A 27,026-nucleotide genomic window follows, 5' to 3' on the forward strand; every position below is an offset into this window, starting at 1 on the left:
TCCAGGAAATCACATAAATTTTAAAAGATCAAGTGTGTTGAATTCTCTGGTACAGGAAAAAAAAAAAAAATGAATTGAGCTACACCAGATCATCAACACAAGATTTCTGTTCTAAACTTTACATGATGTGAATGCACAGGTTCTTTTTTTAAGAAAAATATTTTTAAAAGTATCCTTATGACAAGCAATAACCATATATTATTAAGCATTTCCTCAAAGTACACTAGATCTGTCCTAAAAGTATATTAAAATGTTTAACAGATCATAATAAAGCCTAACCTAATGTATATTAGCATTTTATATGGGCACACAGGGACTTTTCGAATGTCATTCATATGGGCTATGTGGCAATTAAATACGTTTTTTTTTTTGTTTTTTTTTTTTTACTATCTGCAAATTGTAGATTTCTTTCCAGTGTACTGGAAAGAATTGAGGGCCAAAATACTGCAGAACAAAATGATGAAATAAATTTGATAATCTTTGTAGGCTGCACATGGAACTATTTACAATCCTATAACTGACAGATAAAAAAAAAACAACAAGATTTTTTCATATTCATAATATTTCACATCTGAAGTTATATCCATAATATGCTTTGTTATGTTATGTTTTACTTGGTAAATTTTTTAGAAAGGTATTTTTGTGTGTGAAGCTTTGCTTTGTCTTTTTTTTTTTTATAAATGCAGTCTTGCAACATGTGCATGATTGTAGTACATAGTGTAAAATTACTGTAATTTTTTCTTCATTTCAGGAAGTCAGAACAAGATTTAATAAGTATTAAAGATTAAACTAGGAAGTAATATAAAGGCAGGGTGTATATATTTTGCACTTTTACATAATCTTTTATAAAAGAACCTATTGTCGTACAGTATACTGTAATTCCACTTTCTAGTGATACTCTTGCTATTGTCACAGTGCTGTCTTCTGATTATGAATAGTTTGTATATGTACACACTTCAAAAGTGATTTCTATAATGGAATCTGTGCTCCCTGTCAATGTTACTAACATCCAGCTGGGAAAATATTCACCAATTATTTTTTTTACAGATTATGAATGTACAGTATAAATTAGTAAACCAAATATTGTAGCAATGAAGAGATGCACTTTAAAAAAATGTAGAAGTGTTGATCTCCAAAAGTGTTATTTTGTATAGTTGTTTTTGAATAAATAATTTATTGATCATCATGACTTTTTGTCATTTATAAATAAATAGAAGGAATTTGTTAGTGGTTACTACAGGTTTATATATCATCTGTAATTTGGTGGGTTGCATGAAAGGTAAGTTTTGCAATTGGATCAGTAAAGGACTAGGTCACATCACTTTTAATTTAATAAATCATATTGGCTTAGCCTGGTTTCTTTGATGCAGGCTGTACGTACGACCCATGATTCACCTAGAAGTCCTTCTCCTGATCAACCAGACAGGAGTTCCTCCAGCTTCTACCAGCCACAAAGAGCAGTTTTGGCAGTGGAGATCAAAATATGGAGGGAGGTATGCATAACAAGGAGGAGACAGGTTTTGGCATGGTCTATAAGGAATCTGAAACCCTCCCTCCCGCTTCTGATGGTTTAATCCATATGTGTCCAAATTGCTAATTTTATGATTTTGTTGCTCTTTTAGTTTTATGTTTAAATTAAAAAATACAAAAAAATAAAAGAAGTTTTGTTACTTATATATATTAACTATATTATCTATTTTGTGTGCAGCCCAAGACCACTCCTCTTCACTCATTTTGGCCCAGGCAAGGCAAAGTTTGGATACCCATGGTTTAAACATACAGTTGGGATTTGCTGAGGCACCATGACCACAATACTTTTTTCAGTAAGAGGTCAGCAGTGAAGTCCTGAACCCAAAGTTACTAAACAGCAACATGTCAACAGCTTTCAAATCTTAGCAGAATTCTCATCTGTAATTTGAGATTTCTTGTATACTTGTTGCTTGCTGACCTAACAGATGAAAAATGTTGTACCCATCCAACACAAAAGAACTATACTGAAAATATTCAGAGCATTAGAATCACTGTTGACACTACAGAGCAGATTTTTGAAGAAAGAACTTCAGAAGTGTTTTATAAACATTTTGTTTTCTTATTTTCTACCTATACCACCGTACAGGTGATATTAATATTGTTAACAGTGGAATTATTGACCTTTTGTGGTGCTAATTTTAGAGAGACATTCTTCCTAAAGGAAATAGCATTCAAGAAAATAGTACATTCTGAATGAAAAATAAATATTATGTTGAAACTAAAAGGAAAACAGTGTGTGCTGGTAATGGAGGCAAGCTTTCTTTCTTTGTTAATACAATGACTACCTATATGGAGGTAAAACATTCAAAATCTCTTAGTCATGAATCGAAGTACTCTAATATGCCTACCTACCTTCTCTGCTGAGGGCTACTTCCTTGGAAGAAGCACCAAGATACTTGCCTACCTCGTGGCTCACAGCCTGGATTTCAGCTCCAGTGAGCTCTGAAAAGGGGACTATTAGCATGCCAGGCTTTGAGCAGCATTACTGCATGCAGCACAGCTGAGGGAGAACAGGTAGCAAGAGGATGCACTTTTTTTTTAAGCAACCTCTCTTTGTTGCCTCAACATATTCTCAAGGCCCTGGATGCAATGTGGCAGCAGCCTACTGCATCTCAAGAGGCAGCATTTCTTGGTTTCCTGATGAAGCACTGCATAACCTAGTAGTCAGGGCTCTCAGCTGGGGAGATGTAGTCCTGAGCTCCAGTCCAAAGGAATCATCTATTCTCCATCCAATAGCTCTGTGACACAGAATGCAGAGCTGCGCGGAAGGTCTCATTTACATGCAGTTTATATTGTGTTTTACTGTGACATATTGACATACTGAACTTTTTCAGTTCCCTGTGGTAGTAAATTTTGCTGCTCATGGTAATAGATGTAATTGCTTTGCACTAAATTATATTAACTATTTAAGCTGCTTTGTTTTCTTTCATGCTTGGAACTACGGAGCTGAATTATTTCATGCTATACACAGTCCAAAAGAGAAGAAACTTCCTGCTAATTGGGAAAAAATATTTTTATTTCAACTGCAGCCAGAGTGTTTAGACAGTGGCTAATTTCAGAGTAATAACATTTATTTTTCTCTTAGGTTTTTTAATGCTGATTACTGCTAGTTTTAAACTTCCCAATTTCCCTCCTCCCCCCAAAAAAGGAGCTATTCTCCGCACAGTTCACTTCTCTGAAGGTAGGTTACATTCAGTCTTTGCTGTAGTCCATGAACTCAGGACTGGTAGTGTTACTGCTGGCAGAAAATGGGATAGGTTAGTTTTTAACAAAGTTAAGAGAAGCTCTTCTTTTTCCTTCAAGCTGTACTTTGGTGTTCCCACGCAGCCTTGTTTAATAATTCGGGTGCAGCTTTAGTGAATCCAAAGGAGAAACTTCACAAGATTATATTAAAAGTAGAGCTTTAAGACTACTTATTTGGTATCTGTACCATCTGTGAAACTCCCATTGCTGGAAATACTTATTTCCTACTGTATTGGAAATGCTAACTCACAGCCTGAAGCAGTGATGAAGAACCTGGTGGGAAGGCAGGGCCAACCCAGGGGAGTCAGGTGCATGCAATGCAGCTGAGTGATCAGAAGGGATGGAGCCAGGATCCACCCCTTCCCAGACCTCATTTAAGGGTTGGTAGTGGCAAAAAGGGTATCTCTTGCTGGAGATTCCTGCCTATCTGTATCCTTCAGGAGGTAAGTAGCTCTTTTCCTTCATTTCTATGGCTGCTGCACTTGGGCTCGTTCTCATTTGTTGCAGCTAAAGACTTTGCCATCCCGCTGTTTTCCATCCTGTTATAGCATTGCACCTACCCAGCGCAGGGGTAACAGATCTTAACTAAGGACCTGTAACAAGCACAGACTTGAAGAACAAATATTTTGTGGTCTCACGCTGGGTAGTTTCCAACCCAGCAGTATCCCCAGGCTATTTCTGCAGACCTACACCAGTCTGAGTTAGTAGGAAGTACCTCCTAATCTGAGGATTTTACATTATGAGTATTTCTCTTTTTTTAGCATAAAGTATTGCCTCTTCATATTTTCAAAGCATCCCTATTTGATCTAAAACTATGGTGGAAATTAGGAGAATGGTTAAGTGATAGTTAAAGGTGACCCAAAACAAAATAAGCAGAGTAAGGAAAAAGAACATGAGGGAAAATAAGAGATAAAGTCAGATTAGGTCATGGATGGGGACCTGAGAAAGGACTGGGAAAGTAGAAATAGAAGTGTGGGGTCAGCAAAAGGGATCTAAAAGCAATGATAGAGATTAAAAATGGAGGGAGGCCTGAGAAGAGGGTGTCCTGCCCCAGAAGAATGGCAAATGTCTGTGCCTCTGACTGAGAGTGAGCAGTACCTAAAGCATTGGCCAACGTGAAGAACATGGAGACAAAGTGAAACTTCAGGTGATAAATGAACTAGAGGTAACACAAGTGAGAAAAAGAAAAAAAATTATTTGAGGAATTGAATGAAAAATACTGTGGAAAATTGATCAGAGTAACTTGTCACATGTGCAGGGGTAGCTGAGCCTTCTGAACATAATGGCTTACACATGGGGCAAGTTAACATGGATGAAGGAAGCAGATTAAAATAGCAGGCCAGTATTTTATTTTCACAGAAGTATTGTATTTAAGCATATTAAAATGCTTATGAATAGATATCCTTTGATAATTCTTAATTATTTCATCCTTTGAGAAGCTGGTTACTCTTGAAAGCTGTTAGAGTTAATAGACACAAAATACCCTGAAACAAGCCAGAAACAATACTTCTAGAACTAGTATTAGTTCTAGTACAGAAACATATTTACTTCTAGTACTTTTGATTTAGGGCTCTTCAAATTTCTGCGAGATGTCCCATAACGAAGTGGACTGTGCTGTGCCTGTGCCTGTTTGGCCTTCCAATGTCTTGAACCCAGATTCTTCAGTCCAATAATTGAGCAAAACATTCACTTCACTGTATAATGAGATTCATGAAGTTCTTATGAGCTCTCGTGGAGAGAGATGCCAATTTTCCTGCACAGAAAAAACTTAGGAAAAAAAAAAAAAAAAACAACAGAACTTGCACAGGGGTGTGTAGGCCCGTGGCATTTTAGAGGCAAAATAGTGTATGTATAAAAGTTGTACATAGTGGAACATTCATAGCTGCATAAGTGTCTCCTTCCTGGCTCTCAGGGCAACTTTCCTGTCTGCTGTCCAGAAACCAAGATGAAGCATCTGTTAAACCATTACCAGACCTGGCACACGCACTATTTTCAAAAGAATGTTATGGCACAAACAGTGGAGTGCAAAAGTCATCATGAACTCCATTTCTCATGGGGCTCTTGCCATCTGCTTGCTAGTTATATGTACCACAACCTGTCTGTTGCACAGGAAGCAAACAGCGCTGCTGGCAGCTTTCTTCTGCCATATAATTACTGCTACTGGCACAGGCAGACTTCCAGGAATGTTATGCCTTTTCCTGCCCATTACTATTGCCACTTCTCATGTGTTCCCACTTTAAAAGATACGCTTTCTGCCTTTGCCACCTTTTACCTCCCTTTAACCTGTTTGTTTATGCCTTTCCTGGCCTGTGTTAATGTCTCTATTTGTCAGAGAAAGTACATCACATTACCCCACATGAGTTTGCTTTGCTGCAACAAATTTGATGGTATCGATATAGTGCTGATATAGCAGTAGAATACTTTACATCCGACAAAATGATGACAGCCTTGCATAAAAATCAATTTCTTGATAAGGCAGATGTATTCACTGCCTCAGCAAATAAAGCAGTTTGTCTCAGATGAGATATCAGGAGGTGACAGGTATTTCAGGGCAATCAGGGCATTCTCCTCTGGTGGTTAATTCTCTGAGTAATATGAGATCTACACTCATCAGCATCTTCCTTTCTTCTCCACTGCTTTTCCTTGTGCATGGGTAGCTACAAATACCTGTCTGTTGGAGGCCGTGAGACTGCTGTGTTTATCTATTACAGCTAGACTCGAATAAATAACCTGTGAGAATGTGCATTGCCTCCACCAGGTCACAAGTTATTTGGACCCTGTATTCTTATGGTGGATCTGCATGGGCGTGCAAATGTGATGACAGGTTTTTTTTATTTTATTGATGTAAATTCAAGTACTTACTGTCATGGTTATTGAGTAACAATATACAGCAGCTGAACAGAAAGAGGATGAACAGTAGTGATGTGCGGAATCAAACTCTGTAACCCAAGTAAGATTACAAAGTAGGTATGGCTTATTCAGTGCTGCGCAGACACTGGGTGCAAGGGGGATAGATCTGCCTAACTTGCACATCGTCAGAAAAAATCGTGCTACAGAAATAGGCCAAACTAATACATAATCAATAGTTTTCCTGGAATTTGGATACATATTCACTACACCCCCGAGAGTTCATTAGCATGCAGACCCTCCCCTCTTGTGCATGCGTAATGGGTTGTGGGATGAAGATTTGTTGTCTTTCTCGCAAAGGCTTCTGACCTTTCTTGCTGTAAACTTCTGACCTTTCAGGGGGGAATCCCACCAGACCAATTTCTTCTTGCCCTGTGAACATCAAATCACCTCCCTGCCAGATGTCCTCGGGCGGTTCTCAAACCTTATCTGTATGGCATTCATCTCCCTCACTATCCCAGACCCAGTGTCTGCCATCCCTTATTTTCTAACAAGCTCTACATTCTTAGTTCTATAAACTATCTCTAACTATTCCCCTTCACCTGCCCGCCCCCTTATTCTCAGTCACTTCTTACCTTTTTACTTTCACTTATGGGGCCCCTCTCACCTTTCAGTAGTGGTGGTCAGTCTTGGGACCAGTGCTCTTCAACATCTTCATCAATGACATAGATAATGGCATCAAGTTCACCCTCAGCAAGTTTGTGGATGACAGCAATCTGAGTGGTGCAGTTGATACATTGAAATGGAGGAAAGCCATTCAGAGGGACCTGGACAGGCCGGAGAAGTGGGCCCATGAAAACCTAATGAGATTCAATAAAGCCAAATGCAGGGTGCTGCACTTGGGTCGGGGCAATCCCAGGTATTTATACAAACTGGGAGGAGATCTCCTTGAGAGCAGCCCTGCGGAGAATGACTTGGGGTCCTGTGGATGAGAAGCTGTACACACACGCAACCAGCAGTGTGTGCTTGCAGCCCGGAAGGCCAACTGTGTTCTGGGCTGCATTAACAAAGGGGTGGGCAGCAGGGAGAGGGAGGTGATTGTCCCCCTCTACTCTGCTCTTGTAAGGCCCCAACTGGAGTACTGCATCCAGGCCTGGGAACCCCCAGTACAGGAAGGATGTGGAGATCTTGGAGTGGGTCCAGAGGAGGGTCACTAAGATGATCAGCGGGCTGGAGCACCTCTCCTATTAAGAAAGGTTGAGGGAACTGGGATTGTTTAGCTTGGAGAAAAGGCGGCTCCGGAGAGACCTCATTGTGGCCTTCCAGTACTTGAAGGGAGCCTATAAACAGGAGGGGGAACAGCTGTTTACAAGGGTGGATAGTCATAATAGGACAAGGGGGAATAGTTTTAAACTGAGACAGGGGAGGTTTAGGTTAGATATTAGGAGGAAGTTTTTCACATAGAGGGTGGTGATGCATTGGAACAGATTGCCCAAGGAGGCTGTGGATGCCCCATCCCTGAAGGCATTCAAAGCCAGGCTGGATGTGGCTCTGGTCTGGTGGTTGGCAACCCTGCACATAGCAGGGGGGTTGAAACTAGATGATCACTGTGGTCCTTTTCAGCCCAGACCCTTCTATGATTCTATGACGTAAACTTCTCTATGCATTGGGGGAAAAAAGAGAACAACATTTCTAGATTTGTATATATTAAGAAAAATTACTTGGTGTCATAATATTATTTTTAAATGATGTATGAAGATTATAATCACCTGTTTGAGTTATGCACAGGACTTCAGGCTCTGCTTAGTATTTTCTCCTCTGTCTGCAGAAGAGTGACTTCTTGTTCATGGTTCTTCAAAAGTACTTCATTATCTTTGTCACATCACCAACTAACTCCTGGTCCTATCATGCAGTGTGTCCTTATTTATGGATGAATACCCACCTGGAATTGATTAACCATGTACTCCCATTAGAGTTCTGAAAAGCTCATTTCTTCTTAGAGGGCATCAGGAAAGCCTGGGAATGTTATAATGGTATATTTCACCACATAGAGAGGAGTCTGAGATACTTCTGTCTTCTGTGGCATTCAATCATGCTGAAAAACTGAATAGAGAGATTGATTGATTCCCAATTTGCTTCCCTATGGAAGATCTTTCTCGTACTTCAATACTAGTAAATAAAACTTTAGCAGGAAATCTTCAGAGGAAAATCTGCATGTCTCTGTGGTATAATTGTGAAAATCATCTCTGGCACAGTTTTTTCTCACACACATTAAACAGCCTATTGGCATGCCTGAGGAATTAGTAAGGTTTGTTACAGGCAGTTTAGATACATATCTCCTGATTGGGGAGTTCCACTAGCACAGGTGAAGGCTATATAGTGTCCCAGGTGCATTTAATTTAGCAGTAGTAGCTTTCACTACCAGAGGCTCTAGGGTTGATGTACAAATTCCTCTATGTTACATCGGTAGCATTTACCAGTGAAAGGTACCCATGTCTTTTAGATTATAAGAAGCTCTTTGATCCTTGATGGCATTATTGAAAACCCGAAAAAAGATCTAAAGAATATCTAGATGCTGAAATATAGCACAGTACAAATTATACCATGGCATACTTACTTTAAGACTATGCTAACAAAGAGCACCTGGAAGTGTTGCTTCCCATCAAACTACATTTCTACAGAGTGTTTATTTCTCATTAACACATTTAGTTATTTCTGAGGGGAACTATGATCCTCTCAGGAGGCAAACAGTACTGCTGTTAAATACCATTCAGCTGACTAGGGCACAGATTTGACAAACAAAGAAATATGGAATATGTTTTAAGAAAAAAAAAAGATGTTTTTGAACTGCACATAGCAGTATGCAAAAATGTCCAGGTGATTTACGGCAATATACTCATGAGCAGATATCAGCTGATCTGCCATCTTGTCTCAGGTTGCCCATAATACCAGCCCACATGCTGCTACAGAATCTACGTTAATCTAGAAGTTAAAATAGGAAGAATAGCTGGGTTTATCAGTCTAACACAGTGTGCCTCATTATTTTTTGCCTCATTTGGTTGATGGGGACCTTAGTGAAAAATGAGTAATTTTACTGAGACTATTTCCATGTAATTTTATGTGTCGATCTACTATTTACATATACATATAGGCATTGGCTCTCTCATCTCTTCAACTATTTGAACCATTCTTTGTTTAATCTTTGATTCTTTTTAATATTCATTTAAATATGATGATTTTCATTCTTATCATTAGTTAACATTTCATGCTGAGTGCCCAATATTTGTCATGTTCATTTTTCCTGTGTATACTGGAGCTATGGCACTGCTTGTTCGGTTTTTTGGTTTTTTTGTTCAGTCTGAGACATTTCTAAAACATAATTTACTAAGCTACAGAATACTTCAAACTCAGCAGGACATTAAAATCAACAGCTCAAGTTCAGTGGAACCTTGACATGACGTCAGATTGCCAAGATGTTTATATTACACATTCATAAGATACACTTGAAGACTAAATGTCCCAGAGTGGTGTTGTGTGACCTCTTAATTTGTGGAGAATGTTTAGTTGAACTTCTGCAGATCATTTACTTTCCTGATTTGTGACAGACCAACAAAAAACTAGAGATTGATTCAGAAGCATGCACGTTTACTCAAGCAAATGTGAATTTGGCTGAAAACAATCCAAGAGTATTTCTTTAGATTTATAGTGTGTTTTTCAATTAATAAAATGTTTTTTTAATGTAGGATGTGTCTACTGAACAATCTATTTTAATGAGCTGGTGGCCATATTGTGAAAATATTTTTATTGCTTCATTTACCAAATAGAAATCTAATTTTTCAATGTCTGCTTCCTTTTAATACCTCTTTCTACAAACTGTTTGACAATTCCATCTCTGAAAAAAACTTCTTACTGTGCTAATATTCACCACTGCCTTAAACTTTCAATTTATCAAAAAATTAATTACAAATGAAATAATAAATTTGGAAAGTCAGTGCCACGCTTGGGAAACCTACCAGGCAATTCAATAAGGCAGAACAGTAGAAAATGTTTTAAGTGTGATGATGAGTTCAAGCACTGTTATTTCAATTTAATGAAATATTTTTGCCCATGGATTCTTATTCATAATGTTGATAACACAAATTTGACAGTTGCATTGTCTAAGGAAAGGTATCTGGCTAAGCAAAGCTGAGGCTTTTTGTACAATGTGGAGAGACAATAAGGTTCTTCAGAATAGGATGCACTAATGTTATCATATTGATTCCTGATGCAGCTAGTAAGAACTGCCAAGAACCATACATCTGGCATAAAACAAGTTTCATGATATAGAATTCTCTCTCCTCACTCAAAATTATAGCCTTTTTCCAGTCAGGATTCCCCACTCTTCTCCTTTTATAGGTATTTCTGTCCTTTACTAGAGCACTTTTACAACACCATCTCTTTTTGTTCTTTCATCTGATGGGTACAAAATGAAAGTGTGCTACCAGTGCTAGAATTTTCACAGTAACTCAGTGTTGGGAGGTAGAAGATGAAAGACATTGGACAAAGTTCCAATTGGTATTGACGGATCTTCAGTCATGAGACATCTATATGTGAAAGCTCCTACCAAGACTTCTGTGAATATTTCACTCGCACAAAGCACTACAAAAGGAGGACAGGAATACTGCCCAGCTCTATGCACTTTAAATACAGCAATAAATCACTTTCAGCACTAGCACTTCTCAATTTTCTTTCTGGGGTCTTAAATCCTCTTGTGGATTTGCCACTAATCACACTAACCTTCATTCACTGACAGTATACCAAAACTTGTCTGCTGTAATTGTATTTCATGGTCGTTGTTTTTGTCTTCCTAAGACCACATTATTTTTAAGTTACAAAAGATCATGCTATTTACCTTGTTAGTACTTGATCAGCTTTATGACTACATGACACATGATGTATTTACACGCCATCCCTAAATCCAAGCCATCACCTTCATTATATGATACTTCTGCAGTCTCTACAAGAAGACCATTAATTATGAGAAGTTAGAAATCCTGCCATTAAGTTTCCCTTAGAATGCTAGGTCTGAAAGAGACTGAATTTCATGAAATCAATGCTTTATCAAGATGAAAAATAATTTTTCTGTTGCATTTTAAAAATAAAAACTTTTGTGATTCATGCCATTGAAATTTAGACCTTCTGAGTATATACATCTTAAAATATTGTTCATCTGTTCCACATGCTTCCACGTAAATCATAATTTGCTCTTTAGTTAAGGCAGAGTTTTCACACAGTGATATGAAAGCTTGCTGTAAGTTCAGACACAAGGAATGGAGTAGACTCTCCTCAAAATCCTAATTTACCTTTGTAGATTCTTCTTGGAGTCCCTAAATTGTCTAAAGTCAACGTATCAATGAAACTGATAAACTCTCCTTGTAATCTGCTTTTCTTTCACCTTCTTATATTTTTTTGGCTTTGTAACACTTTGCTGAATTAACTGGAATGAGGCTGATTGTTGCTGTTTGTACAATGCTAATCTGGAACCTAGGCAAAACTGCTTCTATTGGAGCTCCTTATAGTTATAATTTTTGCCTCTCCTCTGCAAAAGCATTCATGGAATTTTGATAAGCACAGATATCAGAGACTGATTTTTCTATTACAATTAAGACACCCACCTTCATACCATGTTAGAGCCTAAGATTGCTACTAAATGCTGAAAAATACTGTTTTGTGTTATCAAAAATAGTTGCTGTGGCTGCCCAGATTTATCTTGGAGGTCTCTCCTTCTAACCTAATGCTTGTAAGGACTGATAATGCCTGAGAGAGCCTGGCAAGGCAATAGGCTGTTACTGTGCAAATATAGGAGTCTTACTAAGGTTAGATAAATGTTTGTTCCCTGTATCAAGTATCAGTTGAAATTGCATAATATTTTGATTATGGAATATTCATTTCGAGTAATGTTGTAAGGCTGCAGAAATTTGTATGTGTGAATAATCCCAAATTCTGTTGCTAAGGGGTGTTTCCTTGAACTCAATTTATTTTTTTATTAACAGCTCAAGGATTTACCTTGTAGGTCTTTAATTTTTAAGAACACAAATAGACACAATACTGCTCTTCGTGTACAAATTCAAATCTTGAAAATACAATAAATTTAATGTGTTAGTTAATTTAAAACCTAAGTGCTAATGTTGTTGGCTGTTAGGATTCACTGCTGCTTTTTTCAACAGTGGTATTTAACGTAAGTCTTGTTTTAGACTTGTCTTTCATGTTTAGACAGTAGTTGATCTGTGCAGTCACTGCTGAACAGAAAGGTATGACATAGTAATAAAGGCTGAAGACAAGTGAATAATGGGTGATTCAGAATAAGAAGGATTCATTCAGCAAGATATTTATCCAGCTAATCTTCACTGACAAGTAGACAATATATGACTCTTGGATTCAAAAGTTGTACTTAAGCCAATAAATTCTCTTATGGCAGTTTACAAAACAGGATTCTGAATGAGCTAGAATTAGAATGAGAATATATCCGCATCTATCTGTACTGATCCAAGGTAATAAAGACTTCCATGTTTTCTAAGTAAAGCTATGACTGAGACTCAGAGGGCAGATAAATATTTACTGTCTTTAAAAAATTAGTTATGATACAAATTATATTTTCATCAAAAGAAGCAACATTCACATTTTTCCTCATAGATCAATTTCTGCTGGTAACAAAATAGAGTCCAAAGCTTGCCAATACATCAAGTGTAACAAATGAGCAAAGGTTAAGATCCTAATTTAAATGTTAAGGAAAATCTTTTTGAACTCTTCAAAAAGCTCCAATTTTTGACTGGAACTGTGGAGAAAAGTAGGCCCATTTTTACATGTTAAGAAAGTCCTGCAATTCTCAGAAATGAGATCCATGATACTTGTGAAGTATATGAAAAGAGACAGTTATATCTCTTTATTCTTTTAGAAGTTTGTAATGTATCTGCTTTTCTCAGTGTTTTGCTGTGCCATGTTAAAAGTCAATCTTCTTTGCATTTTCTTTTGTAAGGAAAAGGCCCCCATCTACGTAGCAGAAGCCTACTTATCCAGTGAGGGTCTTTCCCTTTACTCTCTGCTTTCTTTTCACCCATGCAGGGAATAGGATTATGGTTATATTACTTAAGTTTGCCTTGTGTTTTGCTTCCAACCTGTTCCCATGTTCATGAGTTTTCTTCGGTCACCGTACATGATGAACTGAAGTTTCAGGATGCTCCCTGCTACTCGGCCTCTACTTATTACCCATGGCAAAGAGGAAAGCACTGATCTTTGGCTCCACCTTGTGATTTCCCTGTAAAGACCAGCAAAATGAAATGGAAATCTCAATCCTGATTCTAGGTCTGAATTTGATCTCTCTGCCTAAATAGGACATGAAAAACAAACAAAAAAAAACAACTTAGGTCAAAATATTGACTTTAGAAGAAACAATGGCGCTGAAAAAGTATAAATAAAAACAAGCAGCCTTGGAAATGTAAAATAAATTGCTCAAGAGAACAATACAAAGTAAATGGCCATTCAAGAAACTTGAATGTTAGGCAAGCCGGGGGCTATCAGCAGAGGAAATAAAGATCATTTTGGTAGAGAGTCAATACCAGAAAAGATAAAATAGGACACGGATTTACCTTCTTTTCCAAACTTACTGACAAAATGAACTAACGAAAACCGTACCCAGGAAGTACTTCAGTAAATTTCCTTTGCATCTCCTTTAAAAAAAAATATCAGGAATAACTACAGAGGTTCGCTTATTGACAGGAAAAAATAAGCCAGTGAAGCTCTAACATCAGTTTCTGCAGTGTGTGAGAATACTGTGGGGAAAAAAAAGATTTTTGAAATCATTTGCACTTTTAAAGCTTGAGTGAGTAGCACTGCATCAAGCTGATAGAGTAGGCTGGGCCCCAGGAAAGTACTTCAGTTTAATATTTCAGAAGAGTTACTGCCATCAATAAAGTACAGAACTGTGGAAGATCATCTGCTCAGCAGACAAAAGGTCAGATTATGAAACTTTCCTTGCCATTTTCCAGAGCAACTTCATCATATTAACTTGTGGAAAATAAGGGGTGCCTTTGCATTGACTTCCTTTTGGTAATACTACTACCCCAAATTTTTAGTTGATGTGTTAATTTATTGTTTTCTTTATTATCAGAATGTAGCATATGAAAAATATTGCTTCTTGGATAATTTATATATGTATTTGCACTGCTGTAAAAGCTAACAGAAAACCAGTGTACTGAAATGGAAAATGTAGCACATATTTGCAATGTGAATATATTTGTTGTACAGCTTTGGTGTTACAGTTATACATAAACAGAACTATAGACAGTTCTGGTAGATGTTTGTTATTCCTAGTTTGGCCAGTTTCACTATCTTGTGTGTAACCCAAAATTATGCTCAAACTGTATTAAGATGCAGAAGTTCAAAATAAATGGTAAAATATTTCTTAATTTCTGTTATGTAGGCTAAGCATTGCTAATACTGTCAGAACATATCATGCTGTAAAGAAAAGTGTTGTATCTCTTTGTGCTAGGAGTTTCCCGAAGGGGAAAAGAATTAATAAGAAATGAAAATAGAAAAAAAAGGGAAATACAGTTATCTCTAAAAATGAATATTTTAAATTTCAATAACATATTCAAAAATTTGGTTACAAATATAATTTAATGGTAAAATTTACCATGCACAAGAAATTACTTATAATATGGCTTATAATTATCTATAAAGTGAAGGTATATATTTTGTAAACAGTTCTCTCTTCTTTCTTCTAGATGAAAGTGTTAATTGTTTTGGGAATTTCAGCAGCAATAGCCTTCACAGCTGTTTTCTTCTCTTTCCTTCAGACAGGCAAAGATGTCCTCTTTGGTAAGTAACAGGCATATAATTTTATTTCATCGAGCAATTTAGTTTAATCTTTTATTTCTTTTTTTTTTTTTTCTTAATGTGCAAAATACTCTGACTTTCATGAGAATTATTCCATGAACACTTTTTTTCCAAATACAGCTTCATCACTTGACTAGGAGAACACAGCACGTGCAATGTATCTTGGTTATGTATGTACGTATGTCTAAGAGTGATTTAATTTTCTTAGTGGCATCCAAATGTCAGCTGCAATGTTTAGAAGCATGATTGTTGGATTTGTCTACCAGAGTGACAATTGCTACCTTTACTCACTCTAGAATACAGTCATTTGTCATGCGGTGTGCCAGCTGGCACACTGCTGATGTCCCACAAGGCTGCACATCTCCATGTATCTGTTCCCATTAGCACCCTCTGGTTACTGGAGGGACTTCAGAGCATCTCAGACTGCAGAAGCACCTATATTCGAATGATAAAATCCCATATTTTTAAATACCAGAGCTATTTATTTTACATCTGATCAATCTAAATAGGTGAGATTTGGTAGACTAGTACAGTAAATGCAAGATTGAATTTTGAAAGGATAATTTTCAAGAGGCTGATTTTAAATTAGTAAAGATTGTGAAAAAAACAGGATTTTTCAATATTTATTTTTCTATTATTTTTCAATATTTACATTTCCTTGATTGATTTTATAACTGTTAGATATGGTTTGGAAGGGAAAGATCTTAGGAATCTTAGTTTTCATCAGAAGTTATTGTAGAGTCACAAATAAAGTAAAATGATATAAATAAATACAATGATATCCAGACTATAAAATAAATAACCCCTGAACCAATATTGAAGACATTACTTTAGATGGTAAATAGATTTTGGACCATCTCTGTGAAACAGGATCAGATTGATTTTCTATAGTGGATTCTCTGTTTGATGCTCCTGTATTAATTGCTGGTAGTTTAAAATGAGGTTATATTTTAAATTAGTTAACACAAAATGAATATATGAATAAATGAAAAAGAATGAGAGAGAGTGGAATTCAGGTATAGAAGATGGATCTTCTCTTCTAGATTAGAGACTAAATCAATATCAACATGATGAAAAATACTGTAAGCAAAATATATTTCTCAGAGATAAAATCCTTGAAGATAATTAAAAATCTTACAATATTAAATTCTAAAAGTCTTTGTTAACTATAAAGATCAGCCTCAATTTTAAACTTAGACTTAAAAGCATTTCAGAACGTAACATATCTGAATAACATTAAATGAATCATATGAGTGTCTCATGCTACCTGTGAGGGGAGCTCAGACTTGTCCTTTCAGTCCAAGAACAGCCTTATACAACATACACATGAAGCCTACAGAGCATAATCCTCACATAACACCACATTTTCAGATGGACCTGTAAGTGTGGTACTACACAGTGTATGTAACTGGATTTATGCTGGAAGAAAACGAAGGAAAGCCTAACACTTCATGTCATGGAAGAATTGATTTACTACTCTTACCTTGTTTTTCAGAAAGATCGGAATACACAGCATTAAATAATGGAGACATGTTTATTGGGGAATAATTGTATATGACAGTATTGCAAACCTATTTTTTTTTTAAATGTATTTTAATATACATCTCTTTTTTGTTGTTGTTGTTGTTATTGTTTTGTTTTTCTGTTGAGAAGAAAGTGAAGACAACTGCATTACTGAGGCTATCCAGAAGGCTTCTAATTTGGTGAATTATGCTACACAATATGCTCTGAAAAGGTAAAAAATAAAATAAAAAAATAAAAAGTGAATTTATTCAGCAGAAGGCTTTCCTAATAGAAATTTGATAAAAATGAAATTCTATAGTCACCCCAGATAAATCACTGGGTCACTGGACTTTTTAACTTCACTCAAAATACTGGATATATGGATATATAGGCTATGAAGTATGGCATTATACAAAGTTCCTATCTTTGAAGAGGTCCCTTTAAAAGCCTTTATAATAGTAGCAGTCGCATACTGAGGTTGGCATCTAGCACAGCTCCTGATCCAGAAGGGACAACCAGAGCGGTGTGCCGCACCACATCCAGGTGGATTTGGGGGATCTCCAAGGAGACCCCACAGCCTCTGGGCAGTCTGTGCCGGTACTCCATCACCATGCAGCACAAAAGTGCTCCTGGTGCTCAGACAGAACCTCTCATCTTCCAGTTTGTTCTCATACTGGCACTGGGTACCAATCAAAAGAACCTGACTCCATTCTATTTTCACTCTCCTTACTGGTACTTACAGACCCCCTTTGAGCTGTCTGTTCTCCAGGCTGAGGAGTCCCACCTCTCACAGCCTTTCTCATAGGAGAGATGCTCCAGTAATAATTATAGATATACTGAGCAATAAATATTACAGAAAAGGCAAACAAATAAGACTTTTTCCCTTCTCCTACTCTTCTCCCTTCCTTTACCCTCTCCTCCTTTTCCTTCTCTCTCCTTTCTTCCCCTTCCCCTTTCCTTTCGTGTTTCAACAGCAGCACTTGAAAATTAGATCAATAATCCAAAACTTAAATTAAGCATTTGATCTGACAGGAATTGTTTTTAATCTTTGGATATTTCTTGGGCAGAACATTGCTAGTAAAAGTAATGTGTGAACTGTTTATGTCGTTTGCAGTTTAGATTTAACCCTGCAAGCAGCGAAAGACTTGCACTGTCAGCAGATCATCCAAAGATGTGTACTAGTATCAATACTAAAGCACATGCTTTCCTGTTTTGTGCAATCAGAGGTACAAGTGTCCTGTTCCAGTGTTAGAAACCTGTTCATAAGAATATAATTTGCTCTTGTGTTAACTGGTGTAGAATAGTAAGACTGTTAAAAATGAATATTGCCAGAAGTGAAAACTATTTCTGTTACATGCTCTTATTTAATTCAGTTCCTTGTGGATTTAATCAGCTCACTGAGAGAGTTCTTGCTGTTTTAATTCAGGCTGGTATACGTGCTCAACACCTGCCTCTTAGACAGAAGTCCTTGGCACTTTGCAAAGTACCGAGAACTGAACTATTATCTAATCTCATTATTATCTTGAGGAAGGAATGTGTTTAACTCTTTAAATCATATAATTCTGCATATTTATATCATATCAGTCTAAAACTGCTAGGGCTTTTTCCCTTTGTAGCAAAGAATGCTATATACTTGAATTAAAGTTTTAGTCAGCACAAAGGCTAAAAACAAGAAAGTGCATCTGACTGCATATTTGAAATTCTGGAAGTTATAGAGGTCGGAGCACTGTGAAAACTCATTTTACTTTGGCTTACAAATAATTGAAGGAAACTACAGTGCAATACAGATGAGCTCAGAGCTATCTCTGAGACTGAAAAGGCAGTTCTGAGATGAAAAGGTAGTATCTTTTTCAGGTTAGAATGGGAATACTCTTAATCATTCCATGTACAGTAGTCCAATCTGATGTTTGCTGAATTCCTGATCTAGGGGTCTGAGCTACAAGCTGTCTGAGTCAAAATAACTGTTTTTTTCCACAGACCTCAGTTTAACCTTGAATTGTGATTGAACTGGACAAGTAGCTTTTCTCACATCAGGTGTTTAATATAAGCAATTGAATTCCTGAATTGTTCGTTTACCATGTTTCAGCAGTTTCAAAGTATATGAACTGTAAAACCTCCAACTTAATATGTTTTATTGTATTTGGTCCCTATCTGTGCCAACTCAAATTGGCTATCCATGAGACTGTGTGCATAATGAATTGCAAAATCATCCTCAGTGTTTAGAATCCATTGTTATAGTTACAGTTGCAGAAACCCTGTTGGCATCATACTTTAGTCAGTGCCACCCTGGTCTTAGAGCAACAGTAGCCATGTACATACATATTCTGAGAACGAACAAAAGATACTCCCTTTATATTCTGCACAGTGCTGCTGTTATGGGAGATCAGACGGCAGCAAATGTCTAAGGCATTTGTTCTGGCTTAGAATCTCTAAAAAAAATTTGCTTTATAAATACATTAATTCAAGACAGAAAGAAATTTCAGAAACAGAATATCAGATGCTGGATAACGATGTATAGCTTGTACTTTGGAGAATTTATTTTGTGTATACGGATATGCTTTTAATAATAAGCTTAATATTTTAATGTTAATCTGCAGTGAGACTCAGTAACTGAACATCTGGCAAAATTAAACTATCTTTCTCCCAGTTATCTCTCATCTTCCAAATAATATCACAGGACATTGTCTTAGCTTCATGGGGCTATTTCTTCATTACAAATGATCAATACAATTTTTTTTTAAATTAGTGACTAAAAACATCCAGAATCAGAACTCATCTCTAGGAGCGTGAGTATGAATGAGAAGCATGAATACATTGAATTAGAAGGTGGAAAGAGGCTAGAAAAGAGAAGTTTGACAAAATAATAACCACTGTTATAATCTTAAACTATAAGATAAGAAAAAAAGGTTGAAGAAGATGTATGGAACATACCTTACCCTTAAGAGTGATTGGTTTTGTGTTTTTGTTCTAGCTAATTTTTACAGAGGTTGTCATGTAACTCACTGATACAGAAATGTTTACTTGGTCATGCATTTTTTTTTTACGTGATATATGACCAATATTTTCCTTATGTGAGTATGAAATACTAAGTCCCAGTTCTTGCACCCAGTTCTTGGTTATGGTATCTTTCTTTTCTTCTGACTAACTAGATGTTTCAGGACTTTTAGTACTCCAGATTCCCAAGAAAATTCCTAACTGTATATCAGAAACTTGAAGAATAAACTTCTGAGGAGAAAGATAGCTTCAGTTAGAAGAATTCTCGTGTTCTTTTCCTGGAAGGACAGGAATAGCTTCTATGTAAAGGACAATTGAGAAAGTTAAGACTCTATTATCAATTAAGGACACATTCAAAATCTAGAAAAGCCTCTGAAGTCACTTTACTCCCGCCCAGTAGGCATTTATAAGCATTGATAAGATCCCCTCTCAGTCTTCTCTTCTCCAGGTTGAACAGTCCCAAGTCCCTCAGCCTTTCTTCATAAGCGAGATGCTCCAGGCCTCTAATAATCTTTGTGTTCCTCCACTGGATTCTCTCTAAAAATTCCCTGTCTTTCTTGAACTGGGGAGTCCAGAACTAGACACAGTACCCCAGAGGTGGTGTCACCTCTCTTGACCGGCTGACCACTCTTTATAACTTACCCCAAGATACCATTGGCCTTCATGGTCATCCTGTTGTCCACCAGGTCCTTCTCCACAGGAGAAAGATCCATCTCCTTTCTAGCATGTCATCCTCCAGACTGTACTGAGGCATGAGGTTATTTGTCCTGAGATGTAGGATGCTGCACTTGTTCTTGTTAAGCCCCTTAAGGTTCCCTACCTTCTCCATGCTCTCCAGTCTGTCCAGGTCACACTGAATGGCAGCACAGCCTTTTGGTGTGTCAGCCACTCCTTCCAGCTTCATATCATCAGCAAACTTGCTGAGGGTAGATTCCATGCCTTCGGAGATAGAAGGACATGAGCCTGCTGGAGTGAGTCCAGAGGAGTGACATGATGATCAGAGAGCTGGAATTATTTCCTTATCTAGTGAGGCTGAGAGAGAGGAGGTTAATCAGCCTTTAGAAGAGAAGGTTCTGCATAGATCATATGGTGGCCTTACAAGAACCTAAGGGATATCTACAAGAAAACTGGATAGTGACTTTTTACATGGGCATATAGCTCTTGGTAATGGCTTTAAAATGAAAGAAGATAGATTTAAATTAGATATAAGGTAGAAATTCTTCACTCTGAGAGTGATGAGACACTGGAGCATGTGCCAAGAGAAGTTGTGGATGCCCCATAAGTGGAAGTGCTTGAGGCCCATTTGGATGGATTTTGAGCAACTCAGTCTAGTGGAAGATGTCCCTTCCATTGGCAGAGGGTTTGGAACTAGGTAATATTTAAAGTTCCGTCCAACCCAAACCATTCTGTGGTTCTGTGATTCTGTTTTTCTTATGTGTAAGTTGAAAAGATGTCTAATCAAACATAAACTGCTAAAAGTTAAAGGTAAGATCAGACTGGTTAAGTAACATGTTGCCATGTAACTATATAATTAAATCCTGCTAAACTAAATGCTGAAACTCCATCTAGAGCTAGTCACTACTAGGCAGGTGTTTGGTCTATCTCTGAGAGGAGACGTGTTTCTAATTGTCAGATGCAAAGAGCGTCTACACTACTGTGGTTGTTTCCTTGGTGACAGGGCAAGCCATTAATCTATTTGTAATGATTGAGGTGGTCAGTGATATTAAATGTTACATAAAAATGAAGCCTACTCGCTTAGATATCTCAACAGGAGGGGTTCTATACTGTGATTATTCTGCATGAGTCTTCTCAGGTACTTTGTGCTGCAGGCTTTGTCCAGCATACCAGTTTCTGTTTCATCCTGACAGCCTCACACAAACTTTAATACTGTTGTGTGTGCTGAACAGAAGGGTCCTTTCCAGAATTTTCCTTGCAAAACAAAGTAAAAATGTAGTTTTCATTTTTCTTTCCCAGCACATCCTTTAATACTTATACCTCAAACTTAGAATATACCTAACATAGACAAGTACAACCTATTGATGAGTTTATTGTTTTATTTTTATTATAGAAATAGCCAAGGAAAGGGAACTGCAAGTCCTACCTCACTGCTGGCCTTCTCAAAATTTCCTGAACAAGACAGTCAAGATATTTCCCAAGCAGCTGAACGAATGGAAATGTCAATTCAAGTGTTGAAACAAAATGTTTGCCAGAAGCACAAGCGTTCTTTGCATCCAACTGGTAAACACATCAGTAAAAATCCCTGTTGATTTCTTGAACATTGTTTTTTAGATTAAAATTGTATAACTTCTTTTATTTTTTACTTTAGGCAGATATCTTGTCGACATCCTGGGGCCAGGATGCTCTCCCTGTTCTTAAAAGCACCCCATGTAGTCACTGTTTCACATTTTTCTTTACTGAAGAGTTGACTGTGTTCCTACAGTTGAGGAGAGCAGCACTTTTCTATTGGCATCCTGTGAATTCAGGACCATATTGCATATCTGCATTGTTGCAAACTTCTTGTTGATAGTGAAATATTTTTGAGTTTAGTGCTTCTGAGACAAAGAGCTTACAAGTAAAATAACACAATTCCTGTTACTCTATGACACTTTGAAATATATCACCTCTTGAAATAGATGGTCTTACTGATACCTTACTTTAAGAAAATATTTTCATATTTCCAAAATTAATTTAATAATACATTGCAGTTGCAATCACTTTGTTTATATTTCAACTGTTTGTTTTTTGTTTTTTGTTTTTTTTTTTAACATTAGATGGAGAAATAAAGGGAGGTAATAAAGAAAGTTCAGTGATATATAATTACCTAAGTCCTTGTTGCTGTTTAAGATGAACTTCAAGATTAATTTCAAGATGAGACCCTGGTGTCAGGAAAGCCAAAAATTCAGATTATTTTTTTCCTTCAAAATTTAATTCCTTCACTTAAAGCAAGCTGTAGATTTATAATCTATATTCTCTATCTTGATATTATACCATGACAATATTTTTCAAGATATCGAAGCATTAGTGTTGTAGACAAACATAAAGATCTACAGTTATCTTTTTTCTTTTTTTCTTTTTTTTTCTTTTTCTTTCTTTCTTTCTTTCTTTCTTTCTTTCTTTCTTTCTTTCTTTCTTTCTTTCTTTCTTTCTTTCTTTCTTTTTTTTTTTTTAATTGAGGAAACTTCTGGTTACTGAATGAATGGGACTTTTGTAAAACTACAGATATTTCTGTTTGGTATGTGTATATTTATACATTTACAGACTCACAGTGATACAGTGATCTTTCTAGGGGTACAGTTTCAAAAGAACTAGAATTTTTAAGTCAGAAAGTGTACAAAACTCATAAATTTACAGAACTAAAGCAATTTGCACAGAAGTTGGATAGACCCAATGCATTTTATTTGCTATGTCGAAGGGTAGTTTTCTGAGAAACAAAGAACAAAACATTTTAAAGCAAACATATGAGTCAATACCTAAGCAACACTGTTAGTGGGAATTGGATTCTGAGCATGACTTTGAACCTGAACTAACATGTGAATGGATCTGTACCCACAAATTTAACATGGGTAGCTAGGGCATAATAGCAACATTATATAGATGGTCAACCTGTTCTCTCTCTGTTCTCACTACTACCTTCCACACGTTCTAGTTGTTCAATGAAACATTTTTCAGCTGATTTGACTCTTGAACCTTTTTTCTTTCTTTCTTTCTTTGTTTCTGACTTACATTTTTCACTTGATTAATGTACTAAATCAATTTAGACTGAGGTTGGATGAGCAAAAGAGAGAACTGGTGGGACTGGTTGACCTGAAGCAGTAAGGAGGAAGGGACAATAGTCACTTGCTGCTTCTACCATTTTGTTTTGTTACACGAGGGTTACAGTTAGTTTGAAAGGCTAGAGTTTCAGGAAGGATGCTGCTCTTCCTTTATTTGCATCTTTAATTCCAACCTGCCCTACGTGTATTTATATACAGGTGTGTGTGAGAGGTTGCCAGAACTCACACTGGGAGCACTGACATGAAAGAAAGGCAGCCTGTTTTCCCTAGCCCTCAAATTTTGGGTAATAGTTCTGTTCCTCTCTCACTGTGAATGTAGTTATATAGTCAGCCATCCTCACTTTAAATTTCAGCATTCTTCCAGTCCCAAGATTTTGTTCACTGGTATTTACATCTGCTTCTGAACAACATTTTTTACACCTTTATTTTAACTATGTGGACTGACCAAATGATGTGACCACAATGCATGGAAAGAGAAGAGAATGCAGAGAGGACAAGATTAAAGGAGAGAAAGGAGAAGGTCCACCTCAGGTCTCAGCTATAGATGGATGGCTTCACTTTCATTCTCTACACATGAGATAATAAAAATAGCTCTTCCCTTTCACTTATTATCTCCTCTAAGTCTCTAAGACTACGTACTGCAGCACATCTAACTAATGTTCTTTCCTGGAAAGAAAAGCAAATGCTGTTATTGCTGCTGACAGTAATATATTTTCTCCCATAGAAGCCATATATCAACAGAATATTTGGGTTCTTTCTTACAGATCTTTTATCAGCTGATCTGCTTACTATGATTGCTAATATTTCTGGATGTCTGCCTTATATGTTGCCACCAAAATGTCCAAACAACTGCTTAGCTAATAAGTATCGACTCATCACTGGTGCCTGCAATAATAGGTATGTATGATAAGGACTATGCCCTGAAAAATCTTTCCTCTTTCTGTCTTCCTTTCTCTCTTTCTTTCTTTCTCTTTCTTTTTCTTTAAACTCAATCATTTAACGTAATTTAATGTCTCTCTAAATGAGGTGCCTCTTAAAGCTCCTAGGGGTAGAGACTCTTCATCTCAAATTTAGTACACTAATTTTTGCAGAGCAGCTTCCTTTGAAAGCTTCTAAGATTATGTAAGGAGCTTTAAACATAGGATGGACTTATTCAGTAGATGTCTTTTTCTATATAAACTAAACAGATTGAATTCTAACCCAACTTTCATCTTTCATTAAATTAGAGCAATATTGAACAGAAAAGAAATACTTCTTCACAATGAGCAATAAGAAAATCAAATAGATTCTATCTTTTTATTCTCTTGCAAGTTTAATACTTAGTGAGCATACACATAAAAATTCTAGGTGATATATTTAGTTTTATATATCTATTTTTATGAATGTGCTGATTGGCTATCTGGATGTCTATTGTCTACTGAATGTCTATCTACTTGTACCCTGATATAAGTCAGGATTATTTCTTACAAAACTCACCTTAACATATTGTATTTTCAAAATACTTCAATACAGTAAGGATGTAAAATGGAGAATAAGAGACCTTTCCAGTATAAGGATAACTGATATTTATACTTACCCTTAGGATACCTAGGCTTAAGGTCACAAATGGAAAGTCAGGCTGCAATCATACACTACTGCAGAGCTGTAAATGGAAGACCATTAGCATTACAAAGGTTAAGGCATTCTGCAGTATGATGACTGAACAGTGGTAACATTCTGCAGTTTTATTATTAAATCACTCAGTTTTAATGAGATGAATCAGTATTTCTGCATCACAAGTCATTTGTAAGGAATGTGCATGTTAAGCTCTTTGTCAAAAGGACACAATCCGATATGCATCAATGTTATAAATCTATCTGGATATACGTGAATTCCCCCAGGCACTTGCAAAGGCACTTGCAAAATTGCTTGGAATCTGAAATAACAGTTAGTATAATATTTGCCCTGACAACTCTGTTGGTGCTTGAAAATATTGGCCAAGCAGCCAAATATAAGCACACAGCTGAAGCTTCTAATATGCAGGCATTGTTACTGAGGTTTTTCTCTTCATTTCAGGAGAGAATAACAGTTGTGGGTAAATTAAAACATTGTTTTCTCTGTGGTAACTTGAGTAATACAAGGATATATATAGTGTTTATAAATTGGCTGGAGTAACTGATCCATGGAGTCTGGTTAGTCTTTAGTAGGTGTTTTCTACTTTGTATAGTTGTATGATTGTAGCAAATCAGTGTTTAAACTATATTTCACATTTGTCTTATTTTAGACAAATCTGTCTGTAGATATCTGTAGAAGATGCAAGGTAACAAAACAAACAAACAAACAAAAAAACAAACCAGACACTTTGAAACCATGAGGTTAGAACTTTGTGAGTACTTTGGAATACCTCAAGATTTACTGAAGTACATCAGCTGAAAAGGTTCATTATTCTGTAATGTAAACAACAAATTCTATAATGTAAGCCAACTTAAAACTGCAAACATTAACAAGAAGTACTGGTCCATAATTTTCCCTGTGTTACAGCTGCAATTTCAAGTAGAAAGCATTTAATTATATTAATGATTTTAGTTAACCAGTAGGAATTCACAACTGTGCTCTACGTCAGAAAATCCTGCATTTCTTAGGTAGCATTTAAAAACAAAATTTACATTCACAATATTAACTGGCCTGTAAGGAAAAAAACAAAAACAAAAACAAAAAAACATAACAACAACAACAAAAATCTGGGTAAATATCTGGTTAAATATATTTAAAAGTGAGCTTGGAATCTCTAAACAGATTCTTTGCTTGATCAATTTGCATATTTGGGACAAATCAGCACAATTACAAAATATTTATTCTGCCAGCACAGAGTTTATTTTTGCATAAAATTCCTAAAACAAAGGCATAACAGAACAGCACGAGCATGGCTTTCTTTGGAGAATACTGTCATGACATTAAACATTCCCATCATTATCCTCATTCACTAGTAACACATATCAACCAATTTTACGTTTTTGTGTGTCTGAAGGCTTACGTGTGGATAATAAGCAAAATAAATGTACAATAATAATTAAGAGAACTGAAAGATAAGGTACACCGAAGTTGGTTTCCTCTCTTCATTTTTATCCCAACTAACTGCATTGATCTGTAGTTTCTTGTTTGCTTGTTTGTTTGTTTTTATGTTTAGGGCAATGAAAGTGATTCAAAGGTAGAGAAGGTAGAGAAATTACAGGTACTAAAGGAAAGGCATCTCATAGTGCAAATTAGTGTTCTCTAAACTTACCTTTCTGAGATACTGACATTTCTACTGCAAGATTGTGTCTTCAGTTGTACCTGATAGTGAGAGATAGTACAGGATGACAGGATGGCACTCACGAGGTGTCTCTTTTTCTGGGTTGATGCTGGGAGTTTAGATGACTATATAACATTTTTTTATGCTTGCTATTTGAGCATCTAGGAGGAAATTTATCTTTTGTTTTGTTTTTGTGCCTTTAATAGTTTTATCAGGCAAGGACCTGATGGTTAGTTTGAAGCTCTAATACTATAGGAATTATGGATTTGATTATGGTACACCCAGAGTAAAGAATATCCAATCCTTACTATGTCTAATCCATTGACTATGAAAAGAAATTGAGATGTTTCCTTTAGAATGGCAGCTTTACTTAAATAGAAGCTAGGTGTCATTCAAAAGACATAAATCTGGATAGTAAGCAGTATCTCAAAATTCCAGTTTCCACATAAGGGAGTCAAAGCAATATCCAGATAGTGTAATTCTACTGTTTC

The 27,026-nt window shown here is 36.5% G+C and overlaps 1 protein-coding gene across 1 annotated transcript in view; it reads left to right on the top strand.

Annotated features, from left to right (window-relative positions):
* The first annotated feature begins 3,582 nt into the window (after nt 1-3,582).
* The window catches only part of TPO (thyroid peroxidase), a 51,985-nt gene continuing 28,541 nt past the window's right edge, over nt 3,583-27,026 (top strand). Inside the window, exons 1-5 of the mRNA XM_090136152.1 lie at nt 3,583-3,716; nt 14,883-14,976; nt 16,648-16,729; nt 21,560-21,729; nt 24,029-24,161. Coding sequence (XP_089992278.1) covers nt 3,591-3,716; nt 14,883-14,976; nt 16,648-16,729; nt 21,560-21,729; nt 24,029-24,161 — 605 coding nt within the window. The 5' untranslated portion in view covers nt 3,583-3,590. The remainder of the gene's footprint in view (nt 3,717-14,882; nt 14,977-16,647; nt 16,730-21,559; nt 21,730-24,028; nt 24,162-27,026) is intronic.

This window comes from Phasianus colchicus, chromosome 2, assembly GCF_987193195.1.
Source record: "Phasianus colchicus chromosome 2, bPhaCol1.hap1.1, whole genome shotgun sequence".
NCBI lineage: Eukaryota > Metazoa > Chordata > Aves > Galliformes > Phasianidae > Phasianus > Phasianus colchicus.